Genomic DNA, 18,981 nt, shown 5'->3' with positions numbered 1-18,981 from the left:
AATAATATACAACTAAGCAGCTGGAGCTATTTGTATCTCAAAAACCCAATGCTGAACGAAAAAAAATCAAAGTGCGTAATGTTATCTGCTATTTTTTATGCAAAACTCATAAATACCAAACTAATTGGTCATGTTATTTAAGGATAGATAGATTTGAGGCAAATACATTTTAAAAATAGCTGGGAAGGATATATAATAACTTTAGGATTGTAGTTACTGCTGAAGAGAGAGGTAGAGAATTTGGTTGTTGAGGGATGTAAATGCCAATATCTGTGATATTAAATGAATGTTTGTTAAAAAAAGGAATAGACAAGGCAAAATATGAATATTTATAAGATTTGGATGTGGGTAAATGAGTCTTTGTTATGTTTTTCTATATATTTTCAAGTATTTGTGAAATATATTATGCAATAAATAAAAGATCACAAATGGATGATGAACTCACAGTTGGTTTTAAGTAAAGACATTGAATAATTTTAGTCAGGAAAACACAAACAAAAGAAAATGTGAACCTTTGGCCCTGAGATTTGTGGCTTGTTAAATGAAAGTTGATCATATCTCAGGTTTGGAAACTTGGGAAAGTTGATCGAATCTCAGGTTTGGAAACTCTCCTTTTGATTGTTCTTGGTTGTTCCCAGGAGAAGTTCCAAGAAACTTCTGGGTGCTTCCAAGCATGCTTGCATTTTCAAGACTTGAGTCTGGCAGATGAATAAAGACTGGGGAAATGTATGTTCAGTTTTGATTTAGAATTAGTAGGAAAATAAAATCAGAGCTGTTCAAAGATAAGCACAAAGATTTCTGCTTGAAAAAAATGCCACCTGTAAGTGTCCTAAGATAAATGTTTTGGCATGTGTCTGCATACTTTATTTTCAGAGTTAAAATGCAGTTCCCCCTCCTTCTTTTAAAAAATCTATTCTAATACATTTTGTTGTGGCAAAGAAGAAAAACTTGTTTCAAGTTAAATTTTTCATGTAATGTATATTTCACATACATATATAAAGACCCTACAAAAACCATTGCTCAGGTAATAATTTATTAAGTCAATTTAAACTAAACATTGCTACCATTGCAAAAGCATTTGCTCTGAAAAGGGACTGAAAAATGCATCATAAAGTTACATAGTTCAGCAACAATATCAATATTGATTATGTAAAGTAAAACTACTGCAAATGTCATTTAAGCTTACCCTGTAATTTTTAATAACTTTATAAGGAGCAAATGTGTCACCTTAAAAATGTACCAGTGGCATTTACAAATTCTTTCAAACTCATTTACAAATACAGTGATAAAAATTCCTGAGCTACCTTTTCTTACACCAGTGTTCACCAATCAACATCCACGTAGTGTTTTATTTGACCGACATCCTCTTTCTTTTTCTTAAGAAAATATTTTATCACATTTGTAAAAGTATCTGTGCTTCAAGTCAGTTTGTAAGTATCTGTTTTTAATGTGAACCTGATCATAACAAGAGAAAAATGCTTAACATTAGCAGGGGCAACAGGAATTGAGGGGTGGTGTGGGGGATGGTGGAGGAGATGTAGATACAAGAATTCCAGTTTAGGTATTGGGACCTCCAAAGTAGAATGCATCTGACAGTATCAAAAACAGGCTCAGTTTCATCTGCATGGTTTTGAGGGACTTTCAAAGGTAAAGCCAGCAGGAATTATTCTGCATATTCTGGCAAGGGAGGTCCCTGTTGGGGGCTTTTCAATAATTCCATTTCTCATCCTTCTCCCCCGTCCCCCCACTGCTCCCTTACCCCAACATTTCAAAATTTCTATTAAATGGAAGTTGCATCTTTCAGCCGCCAAAAAACTGGGGAGATTTACAAGGTATAAAACTTGATTAGTAAGTTGTAGGAAACCTGACAAGGTTAAGGTGTCAGATGGGAATCTGGCAAGATGTGGCAATATTTAATTTCTGTTTTTTTTCGGGAAAGTATATTCAATGCTTTTGAAAAATTAGTTACATATTACTTCTCCAGCCTACCATTAATTGTATAGATCCTGTGTCTGGTGACTGAGACTTCAAATTTTGCACCTTAAAAATGTAAGAGGACCCAAGAATTAAAGGCAGATGGCTTCAATATAAGCACAGGAGAGCTAGCACTTCTTTGACTGAAGCCAAGTTTTTAAGAGCATGATACTCAAGTAAGAAAGAAATTTCTCATTCTTCTGTAAGACATGGCATTAGAGAATTAAGAGGGGGCAGAGAAGAACTTGGAAAGCAAAATCACACACCATTTCACAATTCTACAACACAAACATGAACAGTAAGTGAAACTTTCTAGTTCTAGATCCATTAAAAGATTATCCATTTGCACTTCATCTGATGGATTTTGTCAGAAAAACTGTTGTTAGCAATATGAATAAATAATAACTGTTCAAAAGGATTCCCCACTTAAAAAATGCTTTGGTTTTTCCATTATTTCACAATATTTAAATAAGCTTCTCTTATTGGATCTCCTTATATCTGGTTCCATCTCCCCTCATTTTTCTCAGGCTCCCATGCTATAGGGATGAGGTAAAGGAGGGAAATTTTGTCTTGCAATCATATGGAAGGGTGGACATAGAGGGGAAGAACTTTTTTTGTCCCACTTACATAAACAACGTCCTGATTATAGATCTTTTAGCAACAAGAAATGTCCAAAAAAATGCTTCAGCCATGAATGTGTTATTTTGCTCATCTCCATTTCAAATAAAAAAATAGGGCAAGAGTAGGTAAGGGAATTAAGCATTTATTAAGCCAGGCACTGAGCTGGGTATTTTCAATAATGATGTGAATAGAAATATAATGAACACATTATATTGGGATGTCTAAGATTTTGTTTGGCAGGCATTGTTTTTGGCATGCAATAAAAATGAAGATGTTATGATAGCAGTTAGCATTATCTCCAATCTATTGACAAAGATTTAACTACCCATGTTGTCCCCTCAAAATAGAAGGAGACAAATGAATAAACCCATGGAAAACAGAGAGCACAATGTGCCACAAGCAAAGATTTACAGAATGAAAAATGCCAAATAACAAATCAGATAACTATAGTCTTCTATAAATCTTTAAGTCTAAAAAGATAGACATTACAATAACTACATACAGAAATGAGTTTTTAAAATCAAAACAAGATTATTCCTGGTAAATGGCTGACTTTTCCCATATCATACTATGTTTGATGGCTAAAATCAAATAAGGAAAAGGATTATTTCTAGGGGGGTTACAGAAGTCAATTTGTAAGAGATATCATTATCATGGCTTTGGACAACTATGAGGTGACTTATAGTTAGGAAAAAATCTGCACTCTATGGTTTTTCTGGTTTTTCATCTGATGACGTACTAAGTATTCTTTCTGAACCTTTCTTGCAGCCAGTTTTTATGAAATGTAAAAATGTAAGAATGGTTATTCAGAAACTCTTGCATAACCCTGCAAAGTGATGAATTAGAAGGTGTATATATATGTGTGTGTGTATATATATATGTGTATATATACACCCAGCAACTTAATTATAACAATTACCTCTAATATGTGTGTGTGTGTGTGTGTATATATATATATATATACCCAGCAACTTAATTATAACAATTACTTCTAATTTCTCACTTAGTGTTGGGGAATTTTGCTTGGCATTTTCTAGAGAAAGAGGAAAAGCAGAGGTAGTGGTAGCTTTGAAAATATGGAACCTTATGCTATTACATATAGCTTCACTTCAATATGGCTTTACAGAAGACACAGTCACCCAACAGGCTGGTTCTAGATTGCTTTGGTTTCCACATGAGACTTTTCAATTGTTTAAAATGAATGATGAAGCACAAAAGCAAGCCCTCATTACACAAAGAACACTTGAGAAGCTTCAGCAGTCACAGGAAACAAAGCCGAGAGGTTGACTTTTAAACAACTGTTGGATTGTACTTTAAATGTGTAACACCCTAGAGCAGCTGTACAATGAATGACATAGAATCCTTCTTCTAGACAAAGATTAAGAAAAAAATTAGTACATTCACCGTTTCAACAGAAATACATTACATATTTTTTCAGTTTTTTTTACAGTCATAGACACAATAATATTGCAACTACATATGGATAAATTGTAAGTTATTAAGTAATGATTTTCATTTGTATTACATGATGAGTTTCACAACATGAGGATTACATATTTCAGTATGGCGTATACTATTTTTGAACCACATAAAGCAATATAGTACTAAATAATGTAACAGTTACTGTGAAGTCAGGAATGCCACTTGGCAAATACATCAAATATGCCACCAAAAACCAGTCAAAACATGAGACGTGACATCTTTCATTTCTAAACTCTATGCAGCTTTGAAGGAAGGACATTAGGACACAAAGGGGAGGTAGTTACTTTAAAAAATTCACAATTAGCTTTTCAGGAATTTCATAAAACAAATTATTTTTCAGAAGTATCTTCACCATATAGTTTTTCAGATAACAAGGAAAAAAGATTTTTTCCTCAGGATTTGTAAAGTGTGCACAAAAAAACTCAGACTACATTTTGAGGTTTATCCAAGTGAAGCCTAATTTGACCATAACTAGTAAAGGTTATTTTTTATATTACTACTTCAGTTGCTGAAGGTTTTAGGGTTTCTTTCTTTTTAATCAGCAGCAAGTAGAATGTTAATGAGTAGATGAAGATTATCTGAGAGTTAATTAATAGACTAAGGTTATCTGTGGTCTATTTATCGACCACACCTTATAAACAAGATAGGTTTTTCCTGTTTTGAGACTTTACATGTCTCAATACTTTCTAAATTGAAAACAGAGCATTAAATCAGGGGAATTGATGTGGATAAAACAGCTGCCAGCATGATAGTGTTTGTGAATTATGTACCTCTCTTGGACATAAACTCATAAAATCTGTTCAGAACACTGAACATATTTAGATTTGCCATATCCAATAAAATTTGGATTTAGTGGGTTAGTCTCAGCATTTCCTGGAATCCTGAGATGCCCAGATCTCTCTGGAAACTTCCTATTTCCTATTTTACTATCTTTTTCCTTTTATTGAAATGGGTGCCATGAGGGTCCTAGACCAAAACTCACCATCCTGAAAAACAAAAATCTGGGGAGAGAGCTCCTGTTTTATTTTCAGATGATATATTTGCTAATCATAGAATAAGTTCAGTTCATAATTATAAATAGGATTTCTCTGAAGCAATCAATCTGTATTTTTAAAGCTTCTCCTTAAGACCTCCAGTATCTAGTCATGAAAGTAGCTTGGATTTATTTATTTATTGAGACAAGGTCTTGCTCTGTCACTTAGGCTGGAGTGCAGTGACACAATCACGGTTCACTGCAGCCTCAATCTCCTGGGCTCAAGCAATCCTCTGGCTTCAGATTCCCAAGTGACTAGGACTACAGGTACGTGTCACCATGGCTGGCTAATTTTTAAAATTTTTGTAGAGACTGGGTCTTACTATGTTGCCCAGGCTGGGCATGGATTTATTAATGGCCTTTGAATTAGCTAAATAATTAATGAATGTGGGCTTAGTCTCCAAGCATGCAAATCTCTAAATGGGATATACTTGTGATCTTCAACTTGGCCTTGGATAGCTGTGTGACTGATTTAACCTTTGACTCAGTCTTTTGCAGTGCCGAAGTCATTGTTTATGAATAATTTCATTTCTTGTGGATCCTATGGTTGCTACTAACTCTTAGGAAAAATAGTAGGCTCTGGAGAAGAAGTAAAAACCCTATAAATACGTAAAGCTAGGAAGGAAAAGGAAAAGCAAGGATGTTAAATCAATCTGACTTGGAGGAACAGATCTGTGTTTTTCTCTTAAGAATTGTCACACAGTTTCACGTGCTCTCTGCTTCAGGCCAAGGGCACATCAGCAAGGCTTTCTTGCACTGCACCAGGGACACTGACCTGAAACCCTGGATTTCACCTAGATCATGAGAGGTCTTAGAAACCTTTTAGGCCAACCCACTTATTTAACAAGTAAGGAACCTGATGTTCAGATTTTAGAAGACATCCCAGGACAGAGAGCCTGCTTAGTTGTGGCAATGTGATTTAGTCCTGAACATTGAGTGCTCAGTCACTGTCTTAGTGACAGTATTATTGTGCTTGAGCCAAAAAGGCAGAAAAGGAAATTTGTTCACTCAAGAACACATGAGACTTTCATCAATGGCACATCTATGTTAGCAACACTTGGGATGGTAATTCAAAGCCATTTATATTTTTCTGTTTGTGTGCAAAGTTCCAATGTACATGCATTGTTCTCTTCAGGTTTAGGCATGTAAGCCAAAGACATTCAAAAATGTATCAATATGTTTTGGTATGAAGAGTCTCAAATCACAGCGTGGCAGATTTATCCCCAAATTACAGCCAGACTCAATTTCTTATCGGGCAAAGTAAGTCACACTATTCACAACAGCTCTGTGTTGATTCAATTAAACAATACGTAAACATTCACTGAACATTTGCTGGTTGACCCTTAGAGCATTTTGTTGTGCCCTTTCTGGCTTCTTCTCATCTATCTGTCTATCTGTCTGTCTATCTATCTATCTATCTATCTCCCTACAAGGCAAATGTTACTTTCTAATCAATACATTTTTCCTTGAAAAATGAAAACTTAAAAAAAAAAATAAAACTAGAGGAAGGCACTTTGTAAAATGTGCACAAATCTGTTTCTTTCTTGTCTACTCTAAGGAGATAGGGAAGTTGCTAAAGGCAGGGCCAAGTCTTTCTGCAAATGATGGGCAGTGGTGGACACTTGAGGAAGGAGAAAGCCAGAGTTTCCCCAGAGCCAAACTGCTTCTTGGAATGCAGGGGCCTCTGGTTGCTCAATAACTCACAGGCTTTTCACATTCAGCTGGGTCATCACAAGACACACAGCAAAACCGCCCAGATCTTGTGTAGGCAGTAGAGGATTGACCCCTTCAGATCAAGCCAGTTAAAGTGAGTCTTTTGTACTTAAGTGACTACCAGGATTGGTCTTAGGCACTTAGGAAAATGTAGAGTCTGTTAAATAGCTAATAAATGTAGGATCTGTTAAATATCTGACACAGCGGATACTAACTTGTGCTTATACACATCTGTTAGAACGAATCGGAACCTTTTGCTGTTTGGGTTGTAAGCTACACAAATCACCCATTGCCTAGATTCAGTTTCCATGCGCCTTAAAACTTGAATATTTAGGTATTTGTTTATAAAAATACAACTTACTATAACTCAGAGTGTAAGGACCCATGAGCCAACTGCGCAACGGTTGTTAATAATCTAGGAAGGTGCGAGGAAAAAAACTAACAGCCAGATATAAGAAAACAGATTTGGGGCTGTTGGATTCAGCAAGGAATGAGCATGGCTTGATTCAGTGAAAGATCATTTTTCTAAAGATTAGTGCCTCCTTCAATATGTCTCTTTTCAATCTCCTGCCTCTTTTTTTAATGCCTCTTTCTACACATATATTTGCACATAATCTTAGAATATGATTCTGTATACATATCACTTATAAAATGCACATGCAATATATTAAGACTAACTGGAACTGACGGTTTAAAAAGCAAAGTATAAAGAGCACATCACTAAAGATTACTTTGTATTTCTATGACGAAGAGCAATTTTTTGTTAGATTAAGATAGAAGGCATTGGTTGGAATTATTTTTGCAGAAAAATATTCAGTGAGTCATGGAATCCAGGAGTCAGTTTCAAAGGACCTTAGAGGTTATCTGGTCCAACATCTTCAGAGGAAACTGAGGCTTAGAGAGGGGAATTAATCTCTCCAAGGCAAAGCAGTTAGGACCAGAATCCAGGTCTCTTGACTGTCCCCCGCCCCACATGTATCCTTCCATTTGAACAGCTGTGTCCTTGATAGACCACAAAAAAACCTTTTTGTTAGACCACAAAAAAGCTTAATTCAGATAAACAGTGCCAACTGATCACAGAATTAAAGTCTTGGTTTGATGAGTGGCTAATTGGTGTTTTTTAGGGATTTAATTCAAGTCCTTAGCTGTCACAGTTTTTAATATGTATTATAAAAAATTATCTGTCAAAAGCAGATTACTTTTATGTTTAGGTTTTCAGACTTTAAGAGTGACTGATACATATCTTCTCTATTCTTAGAGAAGAATAGACTATGTTAGGAAAGGTTTAGTCTGCATTGGCTTTGAGGGTGACTGTCTTTGGTTAATGCCTCTCAAGGTAGACTATATTCCTTGGCCTTTCAGAAGTTGTGCATCCTTTTGCAGGTCATTCTTTTATGTGAATTCACATAAGATTCAGCATAATGGGAATCTTAAACTACTGATATGCTTCTTTTTTTGTCTTCTTACCTGCAGTGTTGTTCATTGCAAGTCAAACAGACTTGATCTGTCCTTTCCAAAAGAAGATTGTTACTATGCACTAAAATAGTGGAAATGGTTGTCTAGAACAGTGCTTCTCAAACTTCAGTGTGCACTTGAATCATTTGGGGATCTTAGTAAAATGCAGATTCTGATGCTTTAGGTTAGAGATAAGGCCTAAGATTCTGCAAACAGAATTTTCAAACACTGCCCAAGTGATGCCTATGCAGTTGGTTCTCAGACTGTTTAAGTATTGAGGATTTAGGGGACTGAATGAGCTTGGACAACTTTCCCACATGCTTCCCTTACTCACATGATATTTTTCATATGTTAGGAAAATGGAGCTTCATATCTATTGCTTTTGACATTCTCAAAACATTGGCAATGTGTTCACTTTCAAACGGGGCCAGGGGGAGACCTCTGAGTCCAGTTGCTATCAATATGAGCTAGTTGGGAATATTTGACTCCCAGAGGTGAGCTCGAGTTCTCTATGTCCAGCTAGTAAATGGACACATAGAATAGATTTACCATCAAGTGAAGGGAAAAATAGAGGGAGGGTGTTAGATGAGTCATGGATGCACCCTTTAAAATGAAGATCCAAGCTTTGACTTCTTTCAGGAAGCCTGGCATTGGAACTGACTGGGAGATTCTCACTACCACACTCTGACCTTTGGAGCTATTTCCATTGCTATACAAATACCTAGTTTCCCAGAACTTTTATTTGGACACTTCTGATATGAGCTGTTTCTGCCTCTGCCAAGATTTTGCAGTTGAATTTACTTCAGAGAACCACTAACTCCTGGCTTTGCTTAAAATTTTTTTGTGGCTCAAGATTTCTCACAAAAACAAAACCTCTCTCTTTAAAACAGCTGTTAGAAATCGTCGCTCTCCCTTTTTATGGTAGCTTTAGGAAGATTCACCCATTGATGAACAGGAGTCCCAGAGGAGCCTGAAACTCAAAGGAGAAATAATTTCTGGTTTGTGGAGAATCCTAAATCCCTAGGTTGGTGGTGGTGGTAGTTGTCGTTTAAAGTGTCCTGGAGATAAAAAGAATCAGATAAACCATACTACATTGTGTTGGAAACTGAATTTTGTCATTCACTTCATATTTCACAGTGGGCTTTGGGTTGGTATGGCATTTTACTCCACAAATGGGAACTGCATATACTACTATGTACTGTAAATACACATTATAACCTCGCAGCAGAAAATACTTTACCCACTGAATACGTAAACAGCTGTACTGGGAAGATAGAAAATAGTCTTTTATTTTACCTAAGTTATAGAAAAATAGTCTTCAAAAATACATTGTTAAACTTATGGGTTTGTATTAAAGTAGAATTTGTATGTACAGTAAGGCAGTAATTCCATTAGCATCCTGCTGTGGTTTTCTTTTAAAGTTAGTCTTTAGGGTATTTTTTTTTTAACTAAGAAAAGACTAAGGTGTATAATAAATTACCTATTATGCTGAAATGAAGCAGGAAAACATCCTAAAAGGATTCACATGAAATTCATCTGTCCCTTGTGTAAGAAAATTTTAATTTCCAAACTATATTCTATAGAGGCTTTAAAATAGAATTTAGGGGGAAAAATCCATGCTTAACATATCTAAACTATTTTAAGAAAAAAATGGAGGCATTATTTCTTACTTGCATATCAGCAATGTGTCAGTAAGGTATAGGAACTGATGTAAACAATTTGTTCTGGAATGCATTCTTTCTTTAAATGGTTATATTTGGGTAATCCTAATAAAATGGAGGAGGAGTGTAAAGGTTATGCAATTGTTTTTCAAAAGCAATTTTCATGGCATTTTCCTATGTGGAAAATTTTCCTTTGTCATCTTTCTATGGTAAACAATTTTGACAATTTCATTTCCGTCTGTCCCATGCCAAATCACGAAAGCCTTTTCCAGAGGATACTTCTATTGGCATTGTCCCTCAAGAATACTAAGCAGTGTGCTTTTATTTCATTGAACACATAATTTTATAACTAATAGCAAAAAGTAAATCTACAAATCACAGTTAGGAAACATAATGATTTGTTCTGGAATCAGCTGCTGGAGAAAGAGGCAAGTGGTTAAAAATGGAGCATGAAAGGAGCTGGGAGCTTTAGTAGTGTCAGTCTGACTATATTCTTCAGCATTTCATGTACTCCGTAGTGTTACCTGAAGAAAAATCACATTTTAACCAATCATTCCATTAGTCAAGCTATCAATGAAAGGAGTGCGTAAAACATGCGGGATCCAGGTAATCCAAACCACCCAGCTGGATCCTGCACTTGCTTGGTGTCGCAGTGAAGTTGGCCAGGTCTTTCTCAGCTTGATTCTGTTCAAGTGATGGTGGGGCCTCTTTGGCTGATTCTTCAAAGCAAGCCACATTTTTAGCATGCGGATCCGGCACCAACACCAGGATGTTGTTATCCATGACCCCGGACACTTTGGCATACTCCTTACTGTTCTCAGGAGCCCTGGGCTTCTCGGGCTGGCTGCTGTTCTCTCTCTGTTTCGGTAGCAATGATAATGCGCCATCGTTGTTGACCTTGTGAATCTCCACATAATCCAAGGGTTTAGCGGAGCCAAAGGGGGTTTTCTCCTGGGGCAGCAGCCAGGGCGTATCTTGGTCAGTCTTGGAATGGAAGCTATCCACCTCCCTCTGCTGGGCTGCCTTTCCCTCCTCTCTAGACTTAATGGTTTGAGAGGATTTTAAAGCATCTTTACCTGCTTCGTCCAACAGAGTGGCCGGTGCAACTGCAGGGCCCACAGCCAGCTCACACACATCAGTAATATTGTGGTAGGAGGATCTGGGGTTGTGCTGTATTAAGGGCCATGTTGAACATTTGGATCCGCCAGCATGAAAATAGGGGATTTTGCCTTCTATGCTTATGCACTGGGGGTCCCAGGTGTGAGTTGTTTCAGGATTCTCTGGCTTCTCAATGACCTCAGGATCATAGAATGTGGAGGGATTGGCCTGGGGTTCCTCACACTTTTCAGACAAAAGGGAAGGGCTGTCGCAGCTCCCCCGGCCTGAGTCAGTGTCAGGATCCAGGTATGTGGGTTTCATACCTTGACTTGGGTGTTCTTTTGAATGGACTGACATTAGATGCTGGTCCTCACTGTCGTCTACTTCTAAATACTCCACCAGCAAGTCCTCATAGTCAGAAGTGGGAGGAAAGTCTTGGCATCCCAAGGCACTCAGTAGTTCTTCAGACTTGCCCTTCTATTAAAACACGGACACAAGAAGAGATGGCTGTTAGCTTCATAGCATTCCAAATCAGCATCCCTGCTAAGTGGTATCTTTTCATTGCCACGAGCAGGTGGGAAGATCTCAAACTTCAGACATTTGTGTGCCAGGCCATCCAGAATCACCTTCTGGATACTATTCAGCAGATATATATATATATATATAAACTCAGGATATTTAACTCAGTCTCTCTCCAAGCAATAATAATCATGAGTTTAATGCGCAAGTAGTATATACACATACAATAATAAACAGATAACTGTAAAATGAAGGTTTGTGAAACTTCTAAACCCACAGTGCTCATGCATGCATCTGACACTGTGGCCCACTGGCAGGGGTGTGGTTGCTGGCCTCCTAACTTCCTCTATCACCTTTTAGAATCTGGCAATAGTAAGTGGATTCTTGTCTTTTCCTTCTGTGGTTCCTCTTCCTTCTCTCCTTCCTCTTCTTATTTCCCCTTCCCTTCTCCTCTCTCTTCCTAACCTACTGTTTTCTTCTACTCTACTTCCTCTCCCTCCTTCTCTTCTCCTCCTTCTTTGCCCTATTCCACATTCCCCGCTCTTCCTATTCTTCTCCCTCCTATCCTTCTTCTCCCCCTCCTTCTCTTCTCCTCCTCCTTTGCCCTATTCCATATTCCCCCCTCTTCCTATTCTTCTCCCTCCTATCCTTCTTCTCCCCCTCCTATTTCCTCCTACCTCCTCCTCTCACTCTCGCCTATTTTTTCTTATCCTCTGACTTGGGTCAGGTACTGACCTAGGTCTTGGCTTGATCACTTATTACAGGGTATGTGACTTTGGACAAGCTACTCTCTGAACCTCAGCTTCTCCATTTTTAAAAGGTAGAAAATAATATGAATACTACCCATCTTGTGGGGGTGGTGGTTCTTTTGAGGATTAGAGGTAATATCATTGAGAATGCTAATATGTATTTTTGAGACAAAAGTAGCTATTTTATCATTAAGTCTCTGTGGCTAGCAGGTTAAATTGTGAGCTGGACAGTAACTAATTTAGTTTGCTGAGACATTCATGCTGGTTCTATCAGGTCAATGCTACACTGGATAGTGGAGGAAGAGCACTGGGTTAGGATCCCGGACTCCTGGGCTCTAGTCCCTGCTTCAATATTTGCAACCAAAGTGAACACAGACAAGCTAGATTATCCAGGACTCACTTCTATTTTTACACTGTCAGACCCAGAGCAGCTGGGTCAAGTGGTATTTGCCTTAATGTACAGCTAGTTCCCTTTATATACGTCAGTGTTAAGCTTAAAAGTCAAACTGAAACTATTTCAACTTGGAGAAAAATTTAAAAATGTTCTAACCCCTCTTTTCATTCAAAACACTCACCACTTAATTCCCTCTTGAATCAGCCCAATTGGTCCCTGGCAAACACATGGCCCCACTGTACTGATCTGGTCTCAACTGAGTGCCCAAAGTGAGAGATAATGGCAATAGGATAGTCTGTTACTATGACTTTATGTAAAGAACATTCAAGTAGAAGTTTCTACCGATGTATGATTGAGGGGCTGGTGGTGGGTCCCTGTTTTGCATTAATCAAAATATTCACTCTCTTTCTAAGTTGATTATTTGTACAAATGTTTATCTCTGTGCTTATGAGTAGATCTGATACATCAACAAATGTGTTTCCATGTTTTCTTGACTTTCTCTCTTTGCCCTCTAACATTTAGTGTGTGAAAGTGCAGTGAGCTGAGATCCGGCCACTGCACTCCAGCCCGGGCTACAGAGCAAGACTCCGTCTCAAAAAAAAAAAAAAAAAAAAAAAAAAGAAAGTAAGTACCTTCATCCTTCACACATCTTTCTGTTAACACACATGCTGACCAGGAGAGAGAGCCTAAAAAGGCTAGCTGAAACTACCAGGCTGAACTGACAGGGACTGTGTGTGAGTGTGTGGAGTTAATTACTACAAAGCACTGAATCACACTGCATTTTTTGCCTCCTGTACTTACCTCCAACAGATGAGCATCAAATCCTTTTATTTTTGGCCCAGGAACTGGCGGAAAGATGCAGGTCACCATGCTATAAAATAATTCATGAGATTGGCTAAATGACTCATTTCTGACTCTGTAATTTTTGAAGGGTTAGTATAATAGCCACTATATACACTGTGGTAGAGATAGGACTTAGAGTTTGGCAGCTCCATGAAACAATCAATGATGAAAATAAAATTACAGAGGCCTATATTAAAATTAACTCTAGCTAATTAAGGAGGCTGATTTTGAAGTTAGTGGATTATTTGGACTATTTGCTTCTCTTGAGTTTAGCTACTCTTGCCAGATTTTTACTGTTTCACAACTATGAATCTCTGTTTCATAGAAAGAACATCAGCCTGAAATGAGTCAATTTTTCTTCTTTTTATAGCACTGATAAAAGATTTTTTTTACGGGCAAACACACTACATCTAATGGGTAAAGTGAGGGTTACCTATAGGTGTCCATCATCTTTGTATTATCTTTTTTGTCATTATCCCTGACTATCATGATTGGGAGGAAAAGTTGAGAGACAGTGAAGTACCTATAGCCCTTCAAAGCCACTGCCCAGACAATAATCAAACAGATGACAGCAGAAAGGACAGCCACAGAGATCCACACGGTTGTATCATTCATGATGAAGTCTAAAAAACAAACAGCCAGAAAGCTCTGATCATGTACAGCATCATTAAAAACAAACAAACCTAATGAATGAAACTCTTAAATGTTTATAAGGAGGATATATATATATTTTTTGAACAGCAATCCAAAGTATCATCAATGACAGGGCTATTTTCTTTTCAATATTATTAATATTTTAATATGTTGCATATGCTTTATAGTACTCTAAAAATTTAAAAATCCTTCCACATATTCTTTTTAATTGATCTTTAAAGAGGAAATCCAAGGTCACATGGTCATTTGCAGTAACAATAATAAAAGCTAACATTAACTAAGTTCTTACTAAAAGCCATCAATGGTGTTAACCTCTTTACCTACATTACTTTGTTATAAAAGATAAGAAAACTGGGAATCAAAGAAAGATTTACCAATGAACATATAACTATAGTGTTGCAGGCTGGCATTTGAACTCAGGCTTTCTGCCTCTAGACCCTGTGCTTTTGTTAAGAAAGAGTCAGGACTGGTCAGACTAGATGCATGCCTGATTTGCAGTTCAGTACCCTTTCCAGTACGCCAAGCCAATGAAAGCCCAATACTTTGGTCAGGCAAGTTGTTAGAAGAGCTAGACTTTCCTGCGTGGTTCTGGAAAAGACCCCTAACTTCGCTAAGGTTTGGTTTCTTCACTTTTAATTCTTAATGATAATCATATCTTCTGAATACCTGGGAGGGTTGGGAGGACCAAATAAGGTACAGGTGTTGTACGCTGTAAAACATTTTAAAAATGCAAGTTGAATTGTTCCCTTATAGAAGACAAGCTACTGAATTAAGGTGCTTTGCTGGAGCTGTCTATCTTATATCCTGTGTCTTCATGAAGAGACTGAAATGTAATCCATAGCAGAGACTGAGCACTGGTTTATGTCTTTGAGACAGGGTACTGCCTTAAAAATTCTGGAAGAACTAGAGGACGACCTTGACCAAATCATCTAAATGATAGGAATGGGGCAGACGGTGGGAGCAGAATAACTGACCATCAAGCCCCTTGAGGCACCAGGCCCATGTCTGTTGCCTTATCCTAGAACTCTTCTCCACTGACAGTAATCCAGGGAGCAATGCTGCTCTTCAAAATGTCTTTGTATTGGGCAGAAAGATTATAAACCCACCTCTATTGCTCTGGCTAGGGCTCACAGTGGTTTCTCTATTAGTAGTTATTATATGCAAACATACCATTTAAAACATATTTAGGGACATAAGCAAAAAAGAGCCAAGACACTCACCACTAGGTATCTGAATGAAGGTCGCTGGACTCCATGCACTCCAGTATCCATGATCTGGTTTGCAGCGAACCTGGACAAGGTATTTCTGTCCTGGATGTAGGCTGAGAATCTTAAACTCTGTTTGCTGCCCAGCAAAATGGGTCTAAGGTAGGATAAGGAAAACAGAAGTCACTTCTGACATTTGTTGTGAAGAAAGAGAGTTTTCCCCTAAAAAATAAACTACGGTGGAGTTAGGCTGAACAACCATACACAAAGAATTCCCTGCTGTCACTGCTCCACTGTCTTATCCCTATCTCTTCCTCCTCTTAAAATTGCTCACACAAAAATTTAGCAGGTTTTCTATCTCTCCATTTGGGACTCTACTTCAGAAAAGTCAAATATTCTGCCTCCTTCCCACTTTATGAAAAACAACTACTTAATAAATGTAGAAAGAATAACAAAATTGGCCAGGCACGGTGGCTCATGCCTGTAATCCCAGCACTTTGGGAGGCCGAAGTGGGCGGATCATCTGAGGTCAGGAGTTCGAGATCAGCCTGACCAACATGGAGAAATCCCGTCTCGACTGAAAATACCAATTAGCTGGGCATGGTGGTGCATGCCTGTAATTCCAGCTACTCGGGAGGCTGAGGAAGGAGAATTCCTTGAACCTGGGAGGCGGATGCTGCAGTGAGGCGAGATAGTGCCATTGCACTCCAGCTGAGTGACAAAGCGAAACTCCATCTCAAAAGAACAAAACAAAGCAAAATTCAAGAATTGTTAGCTTTTAAATCCTAGTGAAATAACTAATTCAATAATAAATTGGTGTTAAAGACATGAGGTGAAAGAGAATTGGGCATTCATGTATGGTAAAGTAGTAGTATACAAATTAAACATGACGTTACAATCCAGGGATCAGTGTCATCTCCTCAATTCAGGGGCCAGTTTTAGCATCACTTCTGGTGGGTCAACCAGATGGTTTTGACATCTGATTTAATACAATATGGAGTACCTAATATCACCTCTGAATTTACCAATCATTGGTAAAAACTGTTCAGCCTACATCTAATTAAGTCTGGTTACAGGAAATGGAGGCATAGAGAAATTAGCTAAATGACCCCACAAAGAACTGATCAGAGAAATGTACAAGGTGGGATACTCTATGGGACAAGTGGCCCAGTCTCCTCATTACACTGAAACTGAAGGGATATAACAAGCAGTTACAGTGTGTGATCCAGGAGCAGATTCTGGTTTGGCCAAAGTGGCTGTTAAAGATATTTGGAAATATTGGGAGGAATTAAACTAGGGACTGGGTATTAAATGATATTAAGGAATTTTAATTTTCTTATATGTGATCCTATTATTTTGGCTATGTTTGGAAATGTAGCCTTTTTAAAAGAGGCATATACTAAAGTATGTAAAGATAGACTATTGTACTGCCTGCAATTTACTTATTATTTCTTTAGGTCGAAGTATTCTACTTTTATTTTAAATTTTATTTATTTATTTTTTGAGACAGAGTTGCTCTTGTCACCTAGGCTGGAGTGCAATGGCATGACCTTGGCTCACTGAAATCTCTGCTTCCCAGGTTCAAGCGATTCTCCTGCCTCAGCCTTCCGAGTAGCTGGGATCACAGGCGTCCGCCACCTTGCGCGGCTAATTGTTTTGTATTTCCAGTAGAGATGGGGTTTTGCCATGTTGGTCAGGCTGGTCTCAAACTCCTGACCTCAAGTGATCCACCTGCCTCAGCCTCCCAAAGTGCTGGGATTACAGGTGTGAGCCCCTGCGCCCAGCCTATTTATTTATTTATTTATTTATTTATTTATTTCAGATGGAGTTTCGCTCTTGTTGCCCAGGCTGGAGTGCAATGGTGCCATCTCGGCTCACTGAAACCTCCGCCTCCTGAGTTCAAGAGATTCTCCTGCCTCAGCCTCCTGAGTAGCTGGGATTACAGGCGCCTGCCACCACACCTGGCTAATTTTTTGTATTTTTAGTAGAGATGGGGTTTCTCCATGTTGATCAGGCTGGTCTCAAACTCCTGACCTTAGGTGATCCACCTGTCTCGGCCTCCCAAAGTGCTGGGATTAACAGGTGTGAGCCACTGCACCCGGCCTGGTTGAAGTATTTTAAAGTGAATAAAAACATTTACTATGGTTTTGTGCCATTGACTATGGAGGATATACTGAGATGTCCCCTCCAACCTGGTGCCATTTAAGTACTCTTATGAGGGTCTAGGTCTAAAATGTACTAAGCGAGGCAGGTTGGAAACCTTGCCAAGTGCCTGTGCAGTGCAAGAAACTAGCCCAAGGAAAGCTGTGAAGATGAGCCCCTATCAATCCCAATAGAGGTGAGAAGGGCTATCTGGGTGGGTCATAACTGCATTGGAGGCCAATACAGTGACACAATAATTAGGAGGAATGACCTGTTTTCAGCTGTGAGGGCTTTATCCTTGCCAAAGGCCATAGTTACTTCAAAAAGCATATGGATCACTCACCTCCCACTCAGCTGCTTTCTCGGGTTTTAATCGAATTTCATACAGGAGCGTGAACCAACCAGTTTTTAAGTCAATCAGGGTAGGTGGAGACCATTTCATCCACAGGTAGGGTTTTCTGTCTTCTGGCTGTTTTACTTCCACAGTCAGCTCCAAAGGAGGGTCTGGTTGAACTGCAGAAATACAGCAAACTCCAGTAGCACTCATTGCTTGCACCTTTTCTTTGGCTTTACCATTTTCTATTAGGAATTCCATTTTCTGTTTATCATCTCACTCTTCTCACTGTACTATAAGCCCCCCAAATACCAGGGCCTTTTGTCTTCTACCTCTTAGTATGTGACGAATCATACTTGTGCATACAGATGAGGTTTAGATGGTAAGAATAATAAGCAGCTGGGATTTCATTCTCTGCATGTTCTTGCTTTTCATCAGTTAGAGTCTCATAGCTATCCCCATAATTTTCACAATGACAGAGACCAGGTGATAAAAATTGGGCTGGGATTTGCAAGTATGAGTTGGCATGGAAGACTATAGGGAAAAGATTTCAAACAGTTTATTTCCCTCAGCTGGCAGTGAGATTCTTCTTAGTGACACACAGTTTTTTGTGAATGAGCTATTCATAATCATAACTCTGCAGATAACAGGTTTACAGATTCCATCTTCACTTCAGCAATTACATCTTATATTCAACATACATATTACACCCTGTGGTAAATGAGATCCACTCTCCCATATGCTAAATGGAGGTTGAGCTTTTTGGCAATGATCCTTTTGGTGATCTCATAACAGCCTGTTGGCCCAGTCACTCATTCAACAAATGCTTAGCAAACTCCCATTAGCAAAATGATAGCTAATGTTTCTCTAGTATTTACTACATGCCAGGGACTGTATAAAATACTACCTCTGCATCATTTCTTACAATCCTCCAGCAACTCCATGAAGTACTATCACTGTACCCATTAATTTTACAGAGGAGGAAACAAGCTTAGAAGAGGGAAATTACTCACCAAAGGTCACATATTTGGTAAAAGTGTTATTTGAACCCATAACTATGTGATTTAGGGAAGTGGCCTCTACTATTTAACTCTACCATGGTTG

At 38.4% G+C, this 18,981-nt stretch overlaps 1 protein-coding gene across 3 annotated transcripts in view; it reads right to left on the bottom strand.

Moving 5' to 3' along the window:
• Nucleotides 1-1,015: 1,015 nt before the first annotated feature.
• The window catches only part of PRLR (prolactin receptor), a 170,599-nt gene continuing 152,633 nt past the window's right edge, over nt 1,016-18,981 (bottom strand). For all 3 annotated transcript variants that reach the window (XM_073014807.1, XM_007961343.3, XM_073014808.1), the window contains 5 exons: nt 17,887-18,056; nt 15,417-15,558; nt 14,066-14,165; nt 13,501-13,570; nt 1,016-11,514 (listed from right to left, as the gene is read on the bottom strand). In XM_073014807.1, the coding sequence (XP_072870908.1) occupies nt 10,510-11,514; nt 13,501-13,570; nt 14,066-14,165; nt 15,417-15,558; nt 17,887-18,056 (1,487 nt within the window). In that variant the 3' untranslated portion in view covers nt 1,016-10,509. The remainder of the gene's footprint in view (nt 11,515-13,500; nt 13,571-14,065; nt 14,166-15,416; nt 15,559-17,886; nt 18,057-18,981) is intronic.

The sequence above is a fragment of the Chlorocebus sabaeus genome, chromosome 4 (genome assembly GCF_047675955.1).
Source record: "Chlorocebus sabaeus isolate Y175 chromosome 4, mChlSab1.0.hap1, whole genome shotgun sequence".
Classification (NCBI taxonomy): domain Eukaryota; kingdom Metazoa; phylum Chordata; class Mammalia; order Primates; family Cercopithecidae; genus Chlorocebus; species Chlorocebus sabaeus.
The sequence above is the reverse complement of the archived record's forward strand: the minus strand, read 5'-3'. Positions and strand labels throughout refer to the sequence as shown.